The 16808-nt window shown below is 36.5% G+C and overlaps 1 protein-coding gene across 1 annotated transcript; it reads left to right on the forward strand.

Moving 5' to 3' along the window:
* Positions 1–4185: 4185 nt before the first annotated feature.
* Positions 4186–16802, forward strand: LOC125263988 (group 3 secretory phospholipase A2). Its single transcript, XM_048183250.1, has 4 exons — positions 4186–5058; positions 9863–9995; positions 11174–11308; positions 16104–16802. The coding sequence occupies exons 1-4, from the start codon at positions 4530–4532 to the stop codon at positions 16684–16686; spliced, it is 1380 nt and encodes a 459-aa protein (XP_048039207.1). The 5' UTR covers positions 4186–4529; the 3' UTR covers positions 16687–16802.
* The last annotated feature ends 6 nt before the right edge of the window (positions 16803–16808 follow it).

Raw genomic sequence — 16808 nt, forward strand, 5'->3', positions numbered from 1 at the left:
CACATTGTTTCATTCTCATTCGTCCACTACATTTCAATTACACACATTGCATACAGTGTCCTATTTGAAATGGTTTAGCATACAGTGATTTGTTACACAATGATTCAACAGAGGAAAACATGAGAAATATTTAAATGCAAGCCAAATGAGGTTTACAAGAGAAACTTTTGGATATAAACAAACTAAGAAAAAAGATTATGCAACTGTCATGAAGCACTGGTACTCTAGTGTAACATTTGATAAATGAGAAAATATACAACCCAGAGCTGCTTTATAGATGAAATGAACTAATTTAATAATTGATTATCTTTACAACAGAACTGAATCAACACTGAACTGACTTCAGCTGAACAATGACACCATTTTCTTTTAGAGCTGCTGTACAGCAGAAATGAACTCTATTTGCATCATTGAATCATTTGTTATCACTATAAAGCTGCTTTGAAACAATCTATACTGTATAAAGTACTATATAAATAAAGGAGACTTGACTTGACTTGACAATACAGGGCACTGAAGATAAATTTAACCCTTGATATGCAGATATGTATAATGCAGTTTAAAGGATAGTTTCAGTATTTACAGTATTTCTCCTAAAGAATTTAGTAGAAACATCAGAAGACAAATTGACCGAAATGATACATGTATAAGAGAATCACCACTTAGGATCCAGAGTTTACAAACAATAATCTCTGTCAAAGCCATAGCCTTGTGTGTGGAAAAGCCCTAAAAATGTTTTTCACGACATTCTCAATGGTCTCTCACAACTTTCTCATTTGTGTCTGTTTTTAATTTCTCTTAAGGAATTTTAGGAGAAAAATCAACACTGTTGATGAGAATCACTACTAAGGGGTCGTTTACATGACCAACAGCTTCTCGAATTGATTGGATGATTGTGGTTTGCTATTGGCACTCTTAGCCCGGATTTTATATTTACTTAAAAATATAATTACAATATACTTAAAATATTTAAGTTTGGTTGCATTACTTATAAAATATAAGTATATTCTACTAATTTGTGGGTGTATTTGAATGTGTTAATAAATGTAAGTTAAATGCACTTAAATTATGAAGTTTTTCTCCTGACCACGCCTCCTACACACTGGTTTGCAGCAGGTAATGACGCCATTTTGTCGTGGTGTGTGTGAATTCAAGGAGCTGTTGATGAGCAGTTGGAACATTTGTTTTGGCTGTTCTACAGACATTTTTTCCAAACATTTACCTTTTTATAGTTTTTCACTAAAGGAGAAAATCACTATTTTTAAGTTACCATCATTGAGGTCAGGGTTTGTTTTAGATGAGCTCTTGACCCTTGACTTTTTAAGATTAAATTTTGTTTGGGCAGTTTTAACTGCATTAAAACCAACCAGACAAGCAAAGTTAAAAGATGATCAGGTGGTGTTGATTATGTTTTCACATAATCATTATTTGATCTGAATCACTGAACTAATTTAGAGCCCAATCTCTGAGTTAGATTTACATTATTGATCACAGCAGCACTGTGATTCTACAGCGGAAGATCAACTTTTACAATACAATTTTTTTTTTTTTTTTTTTTAAGTTGTCCTTATCACAAAAAAAAAAAAATTAGGCACACACAGACATCAAGAATCAGCGTATGAATCTCAACAACGGTGACAAGCAACATATTCTGATAAACAGATCAACTCTGAACATTAGAAAACAAGCTAAAAAGTCACAGAAAAACAGCAAAATTTAAATAATGAGAATAAAGAAAATTACTAAGACAATTCAGCTCACAATTTATTCATGCAGCAATGCATGATGGGAGGCATGGATGAATTTTGATTGGTGGCAAGTTAACTTACTTAGTACATTGAACTTAAATATACTAGGTGTAATAACTACAAAGTAATTAATATTACAAAACATTTTAAGTTAAATGAACTCGAATTATTAAGTTAACATTACTTAATTTTTTTAGGGCAACCAGTTTCCTCAAATTTTTTAAGTAAATTCAACTTAAATATTCTATTCCATTCCATTATGGGCTTAAGTACATTGAACGTAGTCCACTTCACTTATTCAACTAATGCTTCATTACTTAAAATTTAAAAAAAAAATTTAACCGAGTTACCTCGGTTTTTTTAAGTAGATTCTACTTATCCGGGTTTACAGTGTATGTCATGTGAGTGACAGGTTGTCCCGCCCTCGTGCCAGTAAACACGTCTTCAGAGAAGAGATGTCACTGCAAGAGGGAGGGGGAATTTTTTTGATTAAAGATTACGAGGCACATGAATTTAAAAAAAAATGATGTGTACGGATTAATCATTTATAATTAATACTGCAATATTCCATAAAAAACAAGAACAAGACGCCAGTTCCGTTTTTTTTTGTAATTTGAATACGGAAGGCGGTCTGGCGGAAGGTAGATATTTTATTCCATAACTTGTTAAATATGAATATTTTTTTTTACACAAACCCATCGCTTCACTTCAGAAGGCCTTTATTAACCCTCTGGAGCCGTGTGGAGTTCACATTTATGATGGATGGATGTGGATGGAGACACTCTTCAGCTCATTCTCATTTGGTAACGCTTACTATAAAGCTTGGATGTGTCTTGATATTTATTATTATTTCTCTGATTGTGTTCATCAGAAAGAAGAAAGTCATATACACCTAGGATGGCTTGAGGGTGAGTAAAGCTTGGGGTAATTTTTATTTGAAAGTGAACTAATCTTTTAATACGCATAGACAGCTATGGTTAAGCAGTGTTATTTTAGTTTCATTGAGATGCTAAGATTTTGTTTTTATATTTTCTGCTTATGTTTTAAAATTTCATAATTTCATTTTTATATATATATATATTCTGCAACAGTGGGCTTTACAGGGTTAAATATATATATATATATTTAACCCTGTAAAGCCCACTGTTGCAGAATTACAACATCACTTTCAACAATTTTTAAAAAAGGCCTGCAAATGTTATTTTTATTTATTTATTTTTTTTCTTAAGACCACATTTACATAGTTAATGGAGTCTATTGTTTGTCCTCACAATGCTATTTGATAGAAGAAGTGTTTATAGGTCCGGTCATCTGGCCATGAACTCACTCTACCTGCAAACTTCGTGTTAAGCTTATCTCCTTTTTTTGCATGACTGGATTTGTCAAGATTCAAGTAAGTAAAATTCTTTACATATTTTTGTGTATTTATTACAATGTCTAGAACACATACATATTTAGTTATTTTGGAAAACATGAATCAAATTTGATTTAGAGCTTGTTAAGTCCATGTTGTAATTCTACAACGTTGGGCCAGAGTGGTAGTCAAAATTGCCTGTGCTCCTTACACATAACATAAGGACACTGCACTTCTCACATGGTCACAAATTGAAATTTAAACTGTTAGATGATTCATTGTAACTAAGTTAGTACTTAGTTTAGCTTATACCATAATTAAACACAGAAATAAATATGTGGAACTTGAAACTCCGTCATCCAGAGCAGTATCTGAAACTCCCTGTATCTTTGTAGTTTATTGTTTGTTTTTTAACTTCTAAATGATCCTGAGATTTTTTATTAGTCTTGCCCAAGCAGTTTATAGCATTAGGCTCTTAATGTTCTGGATTTTTTTTGGGGGGGGGGGGGGTTGCCTGTTGCATTGTTCAGGGACAGGTGTGAATGGTCTTGAATATGAACCTGTAAGTGCTCTGGGGAGATGCATGTGTTCTTTTAGTATGATAAGTAGAGAGCATAATAGGCCAGTCAGACAGTATTGTTTGAATGTAGTAGTGGAATTTTGATTAGCATTTGCATTGAAATTATAATACTTTGATGGATAATACTTAGATCTCTACCCTCGACACATGGTCTAACACCCTGTCTATTATTTCAGTTTATCTACTACAATATAAGACCCATGTGAGTTTTTTTTTTTACTTTTTCCATTTCAAAATGCCAAGATGTCATCGGACCACCGTCCACTGGATGTAAGCAACGACACGATTGCACATTTCCCAGTAAAGACGAAGAGAGGACGCTGCAATAATGGATACACAAATACACTGTGTAGCAAGTGCAATGTTCGCCTGTGCTTCTCGGATGAAAAGAACTGTCTTATCACTGCAAAACACAGACTTCATTCAAACCACACTGAAAGTGATAGAAGAAAATGTTTCGATTTGTAGATTTCAAGCTCCTCGGTACACATAGTTTGGTTGATTTCGAGTCATGTGACTCGTGTCATTTCAGCTCCACATTAGTTACAAGTTTTAACATGTAACGTTAGATGGCTCAAATTTCAGCTCGACATCTGTGAACATACAGTAAAGAACCGGCGAATTCATTTTCATTTGACAGATCATTCACAGAGCGAATTCCTTCTTCATGCTGCGTACTGAAACATACTGATGGTGATTATTTGTTTAACAGATTTTCATTTTGCATTTTTTTTTCTGTTATCAACGTCAATTAAACGTTATTAATATATACTGTTATACCTATATATACCTATACTGTTTCTAGCCCTCAAATAAGCGCAGGGCTATAGGCTAAATCTTTGCAATAATGTCTTTACATCTGGAGGATGCACGTATTGGAAGTCTATTTCTTGCTGTTAAGCTTTTACTAGTGGTTTGCTGTTGCAGTGCTGTAACAATACAGAACCGTGCACCGTATTGCCTCCTCATCAAATCTGAACACGGGAGTTATCAGGTTAGTTTTCTCACACACTCACTGGACGCTTTCGCATCTCCACTCTTTTACTGGAGCAAGTGGACATCAGAGAAACGCGTTGAAGATTGTTTCATGAGTGGCGACGGGACGCTGGTTACGCGTTATTTGTCACTCTGTCGTGAAGAGCGCGCTTTTGACAATGCCGAAAAGTTACCTTTCCCTTTCAACCTAAGTGCGCTAGTGGAAAATGCCAGTCTGTGTGAAAGGAATTCTTCTTTCAATTTAACTTTGGACAAAGGAGACGTAAGCCAAGGCCAGCAGATGGATTCAAGAGCAAAAACTCGCTCTAAACGCGCATGGGTTTTACCGGGAACACTTTGGTGTGGACGAGGCACAAGAGCCAATAACTATGAACAGTTGGGTAGGTCTGCATCCATAAGCACGTTGTTATTGCCTTCACTCTTAAAAGTAAAGATTATTTATAGGCGTTGATGGTTCCATAAAGAATCTTTAACGTCCACCTTTCCTTTGCACAAAAGGTTCATTATATTGATAAAATATTCTTCACACTAAGAAACTAAGGGGGAAAAATGGTTCTTTTAATAATGTTATTAAACTGTTGGTCAGTTCATTTAAATAAAAAGTTTGTGTATTCGATTTCAAAGATCAATGCATATGCATATCCCTGGGATGGTTACACTTTTTGTTTGAGCATCAGTAATTAAGTAGCCTAGTTGTTCGCTTACAAAAATTAACCATGGTTTTACTACAAATAAAACCAAAAACCCATGGTTAATATAGTTAAACCATGGTAACCACAAATTAACCATGGTTTTGTTACACTAACCATAGTTTATAAATGATAATTGTAGTAAAAACCTTGGTTATACAACTGATAAGTAATCAGCCAAAAAACATGGTTACTACACTTTTACCATAATAAAACCATGGTTAATTTTCGTAAGAGTTTCTCAAACTTTGATATGCTGTAGCTACATTCATCTACTATAAATAAAACTCACCTATACATGCTACACAATCACATACGATTATGTGAGTTAATATCAAATACATAGAGTTCTGTTGTTACAACCTACCCCACTACTGGGTTGAGTTGTAACACTAGCAGGAGATAGATTTAACAATGACAGGTAATTTGCTGAAATAAGATCCATACTATCCAATGAATGCAGTTAATATATTGAAGAACAAAGAATAATCTGTTTTGAATGAAGTCAAATAATTAAGTATCAATGCATGCATAAATAAATAAATAAATAAATACTATTGATACAAATTTTTACTTTTTTCATGAAAATCTTTTTTTTTTTTTTTTTGGTCAAAAAATTTACAATGTTGCTCACAGTCACATACCACTGATAATTATAACATCACCACAGCTCTTTTCTGACTTGTCAAACTGACAGTGTTACAACTGACCTTGAGTTACAACACTCCCTGGTCTCCCCTATACTAGTGAACTAATTTTTTTGTTCATACCGGTACAAAATTAAGCATCCATCAGTCTTTTAATCACAAAATCTTTGATTTAATTGAAATGATTAATGATAACATATTACAAAGATAGTGATTTGTAAGACAAGTCAGTAAAGACAAGTAATTGCAATATATACACAGTTTATAAAATAATTTGATAGTTGAGCTGCTTAAAGGGTTAGTTCACCCAAAAATGAAAATTCATTACTCACTCACCCTCATGTCGCTCCAAACCCGTAAGACCTTCGTTCATCTTCGGAACACAAATTAAGATATTTTTGATAAAATCTGTGAGCCTTCTGGCCTAGACTGCAAAACAATGACCACTTTCAAGGCTCAGAAAGGTAGTAAAGACATCGTTAGAACCTAGAGGCGCTGCACTGTGTTCACTGTGTCAACTGCGTAGGAGACTAACATGGAAGAGAAGAAATTGTTGAATAAAGTTGTCATTTTTGTTTGTTTTTTTGCACACAAAAAGCATTCTCCTCGCTTTATAACATTAAGGTTGAACCACTGTAGTCATGTGGACTATTTTAACGATGTCTTAATACCTTTCTGGGCCTTGAAAGTGGTAATTGGATTTCATCAAAAATATCTTAATTTGTGTTCCAAAGATGAACGAAGGTCTTACGGGTTTGGAGTGACATGAGGGTGAGTACTTTAAGGGTTAGTTCACCCAAAAAATGAAAATAAATGTCATTTATTACTTACCCTCATGCTGTTCCACACCCATAAGACCTTTGTTAATCTTTGGAATGCAAATTAAGATATTTTTGTTGAAATCCGATGCCTCAGTGAGGCCTGCATACCCAGTAATGACATTCTCAAGATCCATTAATGTACTAATCAGTTCATGTGAGTACAGAGGTTCAATATTAATATTACAAAGTGACAAGAATATTTTTGTTGCGCCAAAAAAAGTAAATAACGACTTATTTAGTGATCACGGATTTCAAAACACTGCTTCATGAAGCTTTGGAGCGTTATGAATCTTTTGTGTCAAATCAGCGGTTCGGAGCGCCAAAGTCACGTGATTTCAGCAGTTTGGCGGTTTGACACGTGATCCGAATCATGATTCGACACAAAAGATTCATAACGTTCTGAAGCTTCCTGAAGCAGTGTTTTGATATTGGCCATCACTATATAAGTCGTTATTTAGTTTTTTTGCCGCACCAAAAATATTCTCGTCGCTTTGTAATATTAATATTGAACCCCTGTACTCACATGAACTGATTTAAATATGTTTTTAGTACATTAATGGATCTTGAGAGAGGAAATGTCATTGCTGGCTATGGAGGCCTCACTGAGCCATAGGATTTTAACAAAAATATCTTAATTTGCGTTCCAAAGATGAACAAAGATCTTATGGGTGTGGAATGGCATGTGGGTGAGTAATAAATGACATTATTTTCATTTTTGGGTGAATTAACCCTTTAAAGAGTTAGTTCACCCAAAAATGAAAATTCATTACTCGCTCACCCTCATGTCGCTCCACACCCATAAGACCTTCGTTTGTCTTCAGAACACAAACTAAGAATTTTTTTTTATAAAATCTGTGAGCCTTCTGGCCTAGACTGCAAAACAATGACCACTTTCAAGGCTCAGAAAGGTAGTAAAGACATTGTTAGTACCAGGAAGCGCTGTACTGTGTTCACTGCGTCAACTACGTAGGAGACTAACATGGAAGAGAAGAAATTGTTGAATAAAGTTGTCATTTTTGTTTGTTTTTTTGCACAAAAAAAGCATTCTCCTCACTTTATAACATTAAGGTTGAACCACTGTAGTCACGTTAACTATTTTAACAATGTCTTAACTACCTTTCTGGACCTTGAAAGTGGTAATTGTGTTGCAGCCTATCAGAGGCCAAAAGGCTCATGGATTTCATCAAAAATATCTTAATTTGTGTTCCAAAGATGAACAAAGGTCTTACGGGTTTGGAGCGACATGAGGGTGAGTACTTAATGTCAAAAATTTTACATTTTTGGGTGAACTAACCCTTTAAAGGTGCCCTAGAATTGAAAATTGAATTTACCTCGGCATAGCTAAATAATTACAGTTCTGTACATGGAAATGACATACAGTGAGTCTCCACCACCATTGTTTCCTCCTTATGTAAATTAGATTTTTGCAAAAGACCTCTGAAGAACAGGCAAATCTCAACATAACACAGACTGTGACGCAACAGTCGGGATCATTAATATATACGCCCCCAATATTTGCATATGCCAGCCCAAGGCATTAGACAAGCCAGTATTAACGTCTGGAGCAGCACAGCCGAATCAACAGACTTTATGCATGTAAGCAAGCAAGGACAACAGTGAAAAATGGCAGATGGAGCAATAATAACTGACATGATCCATGATATCATGATATTTTTAGTGATATTTGTAAACTGTCTTGCTAAATGTTTCGTTAGCATGTTGCTAATGTACTGTTGAATGTGGTTAAAGTTACCATCATTTCTTACTGTATTCACAGAGACAAGAGCCGTCGTTATTTTCATTATTAAACACTTGCAGTCTGTATAATTCATAAACACAACTTCATTCTTTATAAGTCTCTCCAACAGTGTGTAACGTTAGCTTTAGCCACGGAGCATAGCCTCAAACACATTCAGAATCAAATGTAAACATCCAAATAAATACCATACTTACATGATCTGATGCTGCATGACGAACACTTTGTAAAGATCCATTTTGAGGGTTATATTAGCTGTGTGAACTTTGTTTATGCAATGTATTATAGAGTTGCGAGCTTGGGGATGGGGAGCGTGAGCATTTAAAGGGAACGTGCTCTGAATTGGCGCATTTATAATGATGCCCCAAAATAGGCAGTTAAAAAACTGAATAAAAAAATCTATAGGGTATTTTAAGCTGAAACTTCACAGAAACATTCAGGGGACACCTTAGACTTATATTACATCTTGTGAAAAAGCATATGGCACCATTAAAGTTTATCAAAGATTCGTTAACGCTGTGCGAAGAGGTATTCATGTTACAAAGGCCTTATAGCAGGGGTGTCAAACTCAGTTCCTGGAGGGACACTGTACTGCAGAGTTTAGCTCCAACCCCAAATAAACACACCTTATCCAGCTAATCAGGGTCTTTAGGATTACTAGAAACTTATAGGCAGTTTTTTCGCAGCTACACTCGACAGGACACTCCAGGAGTGGAGTTTGACAAATGTGCCTTACAGTTTACGGCAATTATTACAATGTTGCAGGCTCATGCAAAAAAACAATGAAAACTCTATTCAAACATTTTAATGTTTTTACAGATATGAACATTGTCAGCATGAAAAAGATAGCAATATCAGACTCTTTTTTCGTTATTTGTTACATAATAAGTGGTCTTCCTGAGAGTGATAAATCAAAGTGCAGTTTTCATAACAGGGTCATGGGTGGGTGTGGCAGACAACCTGTGAATGTATGGCATGTTCTCGAAAAGATATGGGAGGTCCATGCAACATAACCTGGTTATTACAGTTAATCGTAGCTATGTTGTGTGTCAGTAAATCAATATAATTACAGAGGGTTTCATAGAGTTATACGTGACAGTCAAGAATAGAAGAGTTACTGTGCAACATAGAACACAAACAGAAATGTGCCCTACGCATCACATATTACAGGATTGTAAATAATCAATGTAACAAGGACAGTATTATATTATAATATTGTAAATAATCTATATTTGTTATTATTACATTTAAACTACATTTTGTTCTCTTAGGTATGTTTGTGCATGCAGATAGATGCTGCCGAGAACATGATCATTGTGAGCATATCATACGCTCCTTCTCTGTGAACTTTGGTGTCTTCAATCCCACCCTCTTCACAGTCTCCCACTGTGACTGTGACCACAGGTGAGCACGTAAGCTCTGGGGTCTTTCACATTCCACAGATGAGAGGCATTTTCAGGTCCTCAGGGTAGACTCTTTAGAGTCATAACTCATCCTTTCTGTTTGTTCACCTCATGTAGGTTATCCTTATCCTCATAGGTTATCCTCACCTATAGGTTATCCTTATATGGCTCATATGAGCATTATATAAGACACTAAACCCTGGTTTCACAGACAAGGCTAATCCTAGACTAAAATTCATTATTGAGATGTTGCACTGACACATCTTAAAATATGTCAGTGGCATTGTTTTGTCTCAAGATGCAAGATGATAATGTTTTTGTTTCTAAGGCACATTTATAAAAGCTACTTAAATGTCCTAATTGAATCCAAGCCCTGTCTGTGGAACTGGGCCTGCATGTTTTAATAGATAAAGAATGTATTTCTGACCACATTTCAGCGGGACAGCATGTAATTTATGTAGACAAGGCTTTCTTTTGATGTGCAACACTCATTTGCATCTTTTTGAGGTACGACAAATGAAATTATGACCAACAAACTACATAGCATAAACACACATTCTAAGTTAAGTACTCAAAAAAGTTGTTCCAATTAATTTCAATATAATAATTCAGTCGTTGCAATAAAAAACAAGAATAATGTAATTAAATAATTTAATGCTGTTCATTTTAAGAGGTAGCATAGCACATGCTTAATGTAACTTAACCTAACAGATCTTTCCATTTAATATATATATATATATTAAACAATTTCAATATTTATTGTCCTTATCATATGCAAAGCATGCTGGGAACTACAAAGATATTCAATGTATATACAATGTTTGCAACTTAAAATCAATTAAATCAAATTACGTTTGAATTCAATTAATAAATTAGATTTTTTTTTTTAACTTGAAACCATGCATTTATTCAACATAATATGTTTCCTGAATTTCTTTGTAGAAGGAATTAGTTTACCGGTTTAGTTGTCAGTTCGATTCCCAGGGAACACAAATACTGATAAAATGCATGCACTGAAAGTTTCTTTGAATAAAAGCAAAATCCCAAATGCATACATGTAAATACACTGAGCATGTGTTTAATGGAATGGTTAGCCGACATGAGAAACAAAAGAGAGATTTTTGACACTATCATGCAAATTGTATTTATTTCTGTCTTTTATCTTCCTGTCTCTGTTAGATTTAAACAATGCCTTATCAATGGTAATGACACCATCTCCAACATGGTGGGCTACAGTTTTTTCAACGTCCTAAAACTCCGCTGCTTCGAGCTGATTCAAAGGAGGCAATGCACACAGTACAGCTGGTTTGGAATGTGAGTGCAAGAAATGAAATAATGCTTTCCAGAAATTATGCTTCATGCCTCAGTTTATTTTTTATCCATTCTGCATTTTTGTTCCAGTTTATGTGTTAACTGTAAATCATGTAATGATTAACAAAGTTTAGTGGACTCATTTTCCTAGTATTGTCTGAGAAATATCCTTAAATTTGTTTGGACAATCCATGATAATCATGGTTTTATATTCTAGGATGAGTTTCTCTGTAATAACATTATACCAGAGGTGGGAGTAAGTTACCCACATTGAGCCCATAAGCAAATAAGTCCTCGAGTCTCAAGTTGCAGTGCATAAAACAAAGCAAGACAAGTCAAGGCTGTGGCCCACCTCAAGGGAGTCGTGTTGAGTCCTGCGAAGAAAGTCACTGTCAAAGTACCATGCAGAGGTTACTTTTCCCAAGCGGTTATGAAGTCCCTAAATTATACAGATCTGAGATGAAATTTACTGTTGCTTTATTTAAAAAATACCTCTCTTAAAGAGGCCATATTATGCCCATTCACAAAGTTTTGATTTTGTTTTTTGGTGTCTACTTTTAAAATAGGCTTTCATGCTTGAATGTTTAAAAAACACATTATTTTTCACATATTTTACATTGTTGCAGAACTGCATGTATATGGGTGTAAAGTGTCCTGCATGTTATTGTGATTTAAAAAAAATGAATGGCTTTCTGTTATGTAAATTAACTATAATACTGTTAAATAGATTAATTGCAATCTCGAATCGATTAATTAGCAGAAGTTATTACTCCGCCACCTGCACATGACATCATTAATGACATCCTATATTATTGAACTATGTGGTTCAAGCGACAGAGTAGCGACCAGATCGTGACTAGCTAGTTCGTTTCTAAAACAGTACATTATACTATGGTGGTTAAAGGTGCTGTATGTAATTTTTGATTGTAGTAAAGCATAAAAATACCATAATAAGTTTGCAGTTATTTAGGAAAGATGCTAAGTTCACATTCCTGTTTTTCAGAGAAACAATATTCTACTTGGAAGTGTATGTTCCCTGTGCATTCCATGACTGTTTTTGTTTTGCTTTGTGTGATCCCACCCACTGCCAATTTACCTAATAGTATTTCAACACCCCGGGTTGCCAGTTGGCAGAAAACAGCATATTGCAGCCATGGAAGCCAGCAAATGAACTGTCAACAAACTCATCAGCTTACATTGTCAATTGAGCTCATTCCTGTTGCGTGTCCTCAGTGTTAGTGATGTGTCGTTCATGAACGATTCATTCATTTTGAACGAATCTTTAATATGACTCGAGGATGCGCAACATCCCATAGATTCTGTACAGGAAGCAGAAATGATTAGTTCACTTCTCGAGTCTTTCAGGTTCGTGTCCTTCATTCTTTTCTTTTTTTTGATGTGAAAGACTTGAGAGGCAAACTAATCATTTCAGTTTCTGCATTCATCCTATGTGGCTGTGACGTGATGAAAGAACGACTCAAACCCGAAAGACTCAAGAGGCAAACTAATAATTTCTGTTTCCGGTACAGATTACATGGCCTTGTCTATGGGGCTGGTCTATGAAATGAACGACTCATACCCAAAAGACTTGAGCGGCGAACTAATCATTTCTGTTTTTGCATTCAGCCTATTTGGCTGTGACAAGATGAATGAACGACTCGAACCCGAAAGACTTGAGAGGCGAACTAATCATTTCTGTTTCCGGTACTGCAATTGCATATGGAGCTGTCACCATAATGTCTATGGCTGTCACGGCCAAGATCAGACACTGACAACGGAACTAACAACTCGAACCTGAAGACACGAGAGGTGAACTAATATTTCTGGGGAACAGACGCGATAAATGTGAGGTGACAAATGAAAGAACAACTCGGATCCGAAGGTGAGGTCAGGTGAACTAACAGACTGCATAGCCTGAAGACCCTGCTAAGCAATTAATTCATCATTTCTTACTCATAATTTGGCCTTCATGGCTTTATTAGACTATAGTTTATTTTTTATTCCAAATCTGATATACGTTTGTGTAAGTAGTATGTGTTGGGGAATTTAACATGTAATACTGCAATTATATTCTGCTGAAATGAACGAAATGACTTGAAAAAAGATTTGTTCATTTTGCTCAATGAGATTCAACGATCCAAGTCAGTAAAATGATCTGAACTTCCCGCTACTACTCAATGTGGCAACCCGTGTGAGCGTCGAGTCTGAAGAGGAGGGGGAAACTACGCTCTCCAATATTTTGAATTTGGACTGCAGTACCCATTTCAACCTCTAGCTGTCAATATTACATACTGTACCTTAAACAGTGAGTTGTATGGGAAACACACTCCTGTTTATTTCCTGTCTCTATGAAGCCCCTCCTTTCAAAAAGCACTATGTCCTCTGATTGGTCGGCTGGACCACTGTGTTATGATTGGTCAACCACTTCAAGAGTGATTGGGAAAAGCCATGCCCCTTACCATAACCTCAAGTTTTAGCACACTAACACAACTCATCCAGACTTTGCACCTTTATTTTGCATACGTAGCTCCTCCAGTTCGCACCTGCCCACTCCAAGCAGGACACGAACCCGGGCCCGTCCGCATGGGAGTTGGACGCTGTAACAAGGAGGCTAAAGGCTGCAACCTCTAGCATCAGTCGCTAGAGCATCTCTTGAGATCACAGGAGTAAGGTTTACTTGCACAGCAACTACTAGCTGGCCTCCGTTACACTCACCCCCCTAAACCTCAGTCCCATCCGGGTCATGGCACCAATGTAGCCCCTCCAGTTCGCATCTGGCCGCTCCAAGCGGGATGCGAACCTAGGCCCGTCCGCATGGGAGTCGGACGCTCTAACAAGGAGGCTAAAGGCTGCAACCTCTAGCATCAGTCGCTAGAGCATCTCTTGAGATCACAGGAGTGAGGTTTACTTGCACTACTAGCTGGCCTCCGTTACACTCACCCCCCTAAACCTCAGTCCCATCCGGGTCACGGCACCAATGTAGCCCCTCCAGTTCGCACATGGCCGCTCCAAGCGGGATGCGAACCCAGGCCCGTCCGCATGGGAGTCGGACGCTCTAACAAGGAGGCTAAAGGCTGCGACCGGTAGCGTCAGTCGCTAGAGCATCTCTAGTCACTAGCTGGCCTCCATTGCACATATATTATTTAAATGAAGAATGTTGTTAGGTGTATGTTCCTGGAAGAAAACTTAAGACTCATCGTGGCATTTCAGGAAGAAAAAGTGCTTACTGATATAGAGTGGATTTGTGCTTAGTAACTTTGCAGACCTTTTTCATTCTAAAAAAAGGTTTTTGTGGGTCGGGCCCCTTATGCTTGTCACTCAAAATGTTTCTTCTCCTTATACGGCGGATGAAGAAAATGGTGCATCATTTAAAGTGGACCTACTATGCAAAATTCGCTTTTACATGGTGTTTGAACATAAATGTGTGTCAGCATTGTGGATACACCACCACCCTTTAATGATAAAAATCCACCCACTCATTTTTTTAATACCCATAAAACCTCAACAGTCTCATAAAACAAGCCATTTCCATGGCTTGTTTTTCCACCCCGATTCGGGGTCCCACCCATGAGTGCTGATAGACTCTGCTGCATTAGCATAGTTTCCACCCTGAGCAAGTTGTACACTGTCCGCCATTGTCTCGATGCCAGAGCAGCTGTAGCCACAAGAATGTCTCATAAGTGATTGAGGTGTTTTGTTGTTGGATATAAGAGTGAACATAACAGTCTTCATTTACTCCCGACATCTGAGCCGCTGAAGACGCAGTGGATTAGTTTTGTTTTTGAAGGGTATGCGCCACAGATCTAATATACATATGCAATTTCTGTGCCTGCTGACATAACAGACATAACCTTGTGACATAACCTTCTGTGTATTTGACAGTTTAATCACAATAAGACATGAAAGAGAAGTGAGACTTCTGACAGCCAGCTTTCTGTGCGTGTGCTTTAGAAAAAAAAAGATAAATTAGAAGTTTAAACTGATATACTATAACTTTAAAACACATGCAGGTAATACATTTTCATGACGAAGAAGAACTGCAATGTCCGTGAGCGTGATCATGATATAGATGATAATCTAACCCAAACAGATGTTTTGTTAGTATTTGGCAGAGTATCCAATGCAGGCAGGAGCTGTTGAAGGAAGAGTTTTCCTGGAGAGGGGATGGGGAGCAGCAGCTCATTTGCATTTAAAGACACATGCACGAAAATAGCATGTTTTTGAATGCACAAAAAAATTGGTATTTACAACAACACGGTATAATAAATCAGGTATTTTGAGCTGAAACCTCACAGACACATTCTGGGGACACTTGAGATTTTAATTACATCTTGAAAAAAGAGGTATAACAGGTCCCTTTAAAGGTCATTTCAGATAATTGACATCAAATTTTTTAGGCTACTGGTATGTTGATGCTGATGTGTGCATAATGGTAAAAAGACACATGGCCATTGCTTGTGTGAACAGCGGATGATATATTAAATAATTTACCAAGTTTAATGTGCGAAAGCATCTATTTTGTCTATTATGTCTGCACTAATCAACGGACATTTTTTATAATAATTATAAATATATAAATAAATAATTTTAGGCTCTGCTTAAAACCCTTGAAAATCCTGGTCTTGTTACCTCAGCCATTTTCCATTTACTCAGTAACTTGTTAATTGTCTTTTTTTTTTTTTGTAGTGAATAACTTTTGACAAAAATGTTGACAGCAGTATGTTTTGTTGTGTCTCTTGGCCTCTGGCCTACAGAAACATCATGCTGGTGTAACTGATTCTTGAATCTCTCACTGCAGGTGCACAACGGTTCAGCTCACACCTATGGCAGTACTGAAAGATTCAACACCATACAATTCCACCAATCTAAGTAATGAGAAAAGTGGCACCGTTGACCTCTCATGCAATGAAGTGCCAATCAAACTGTCACATGGTGGCAAACAAAGAACCTCTAAACGTAAACGAAAGGACCAAAAAAAGTGTGCTCCAGTGAACTATGCAAAAGGGGAAACTTTTCAACTAAGTCAAAAGTTGGTGAACCCATTTGAAAGAAAGAGGAAACTACAAACAACTCAACATCGAAAAGGAAGAAAAACTCTGCAGCCAAACAAAGAGAAGGAAATGATAACTCAAAAGTTTAAAATGGAAACTATTCTTCAAAGCATCCACAGGACACCAAAAGCAAGTGTCACTCACTCACCTTCAACCTCATCTGAAACGAAATTTGTCTTGGTTCAAAAGACGATGGTCACTCAGTCCAAACAAATATCAGTAACTAAATCAAGAGCAAGGACAAAGAGCAAGAGAAAAAGAGGTAAAAACAAAACCCAGAAATTCAGTAAGAGCCAGAAAGAAAAAAAAAATAAAACCCCAAAACAATGATGCTCACTTTCAATCATCAGAAATGCAAGGATTCTTATTTTTCAAAAGATCTTCAAGCATTAGATTAAATGATGTGTGACATGAGAAGGGCTTTTCACACTAAACCCCACTTTTAACACTGG

This window comes from Megalobrama amblycephala, linkage group LG3 (assembly GCF_018812025.1).
Source record: "Megalobrama amblycephala isolate DHTTF-2021 linkage group LG3, ASM1881202v1, whole genome shotgun sequence".
In the NCBI taxonomy this organism is placed as follows: Eukaryota; Metazoa; Chordata; class Actinopteri; order Cypriniformes; family Xenocyprididae; genus Megalobrama; species Megalobrama amblycephala.

Coding starts and splice junctions, on each gene's coding strand:
- LOC125263988 (XM_048183250.1), top strand. CDS start 4,530: ATGTCTTTACATCTGGAGGATGCACGTATTGGAAGTCTATTTCTTGCT. Junction 5,059..9,862: donor CAATAACTATGAACAGTTGG/GTAGGTCTGCAT, acceptor TTGTTCTCTTAG/GTATGTTTGTGCATGCAGAT. Junction 11,309..16,103: donor CAGTACAGCTGGTTTGGAAT/GTGAGTGCAAGA, acceptor CTCTCACTGCAG/GTGCACAACGGTTCAGCTCA.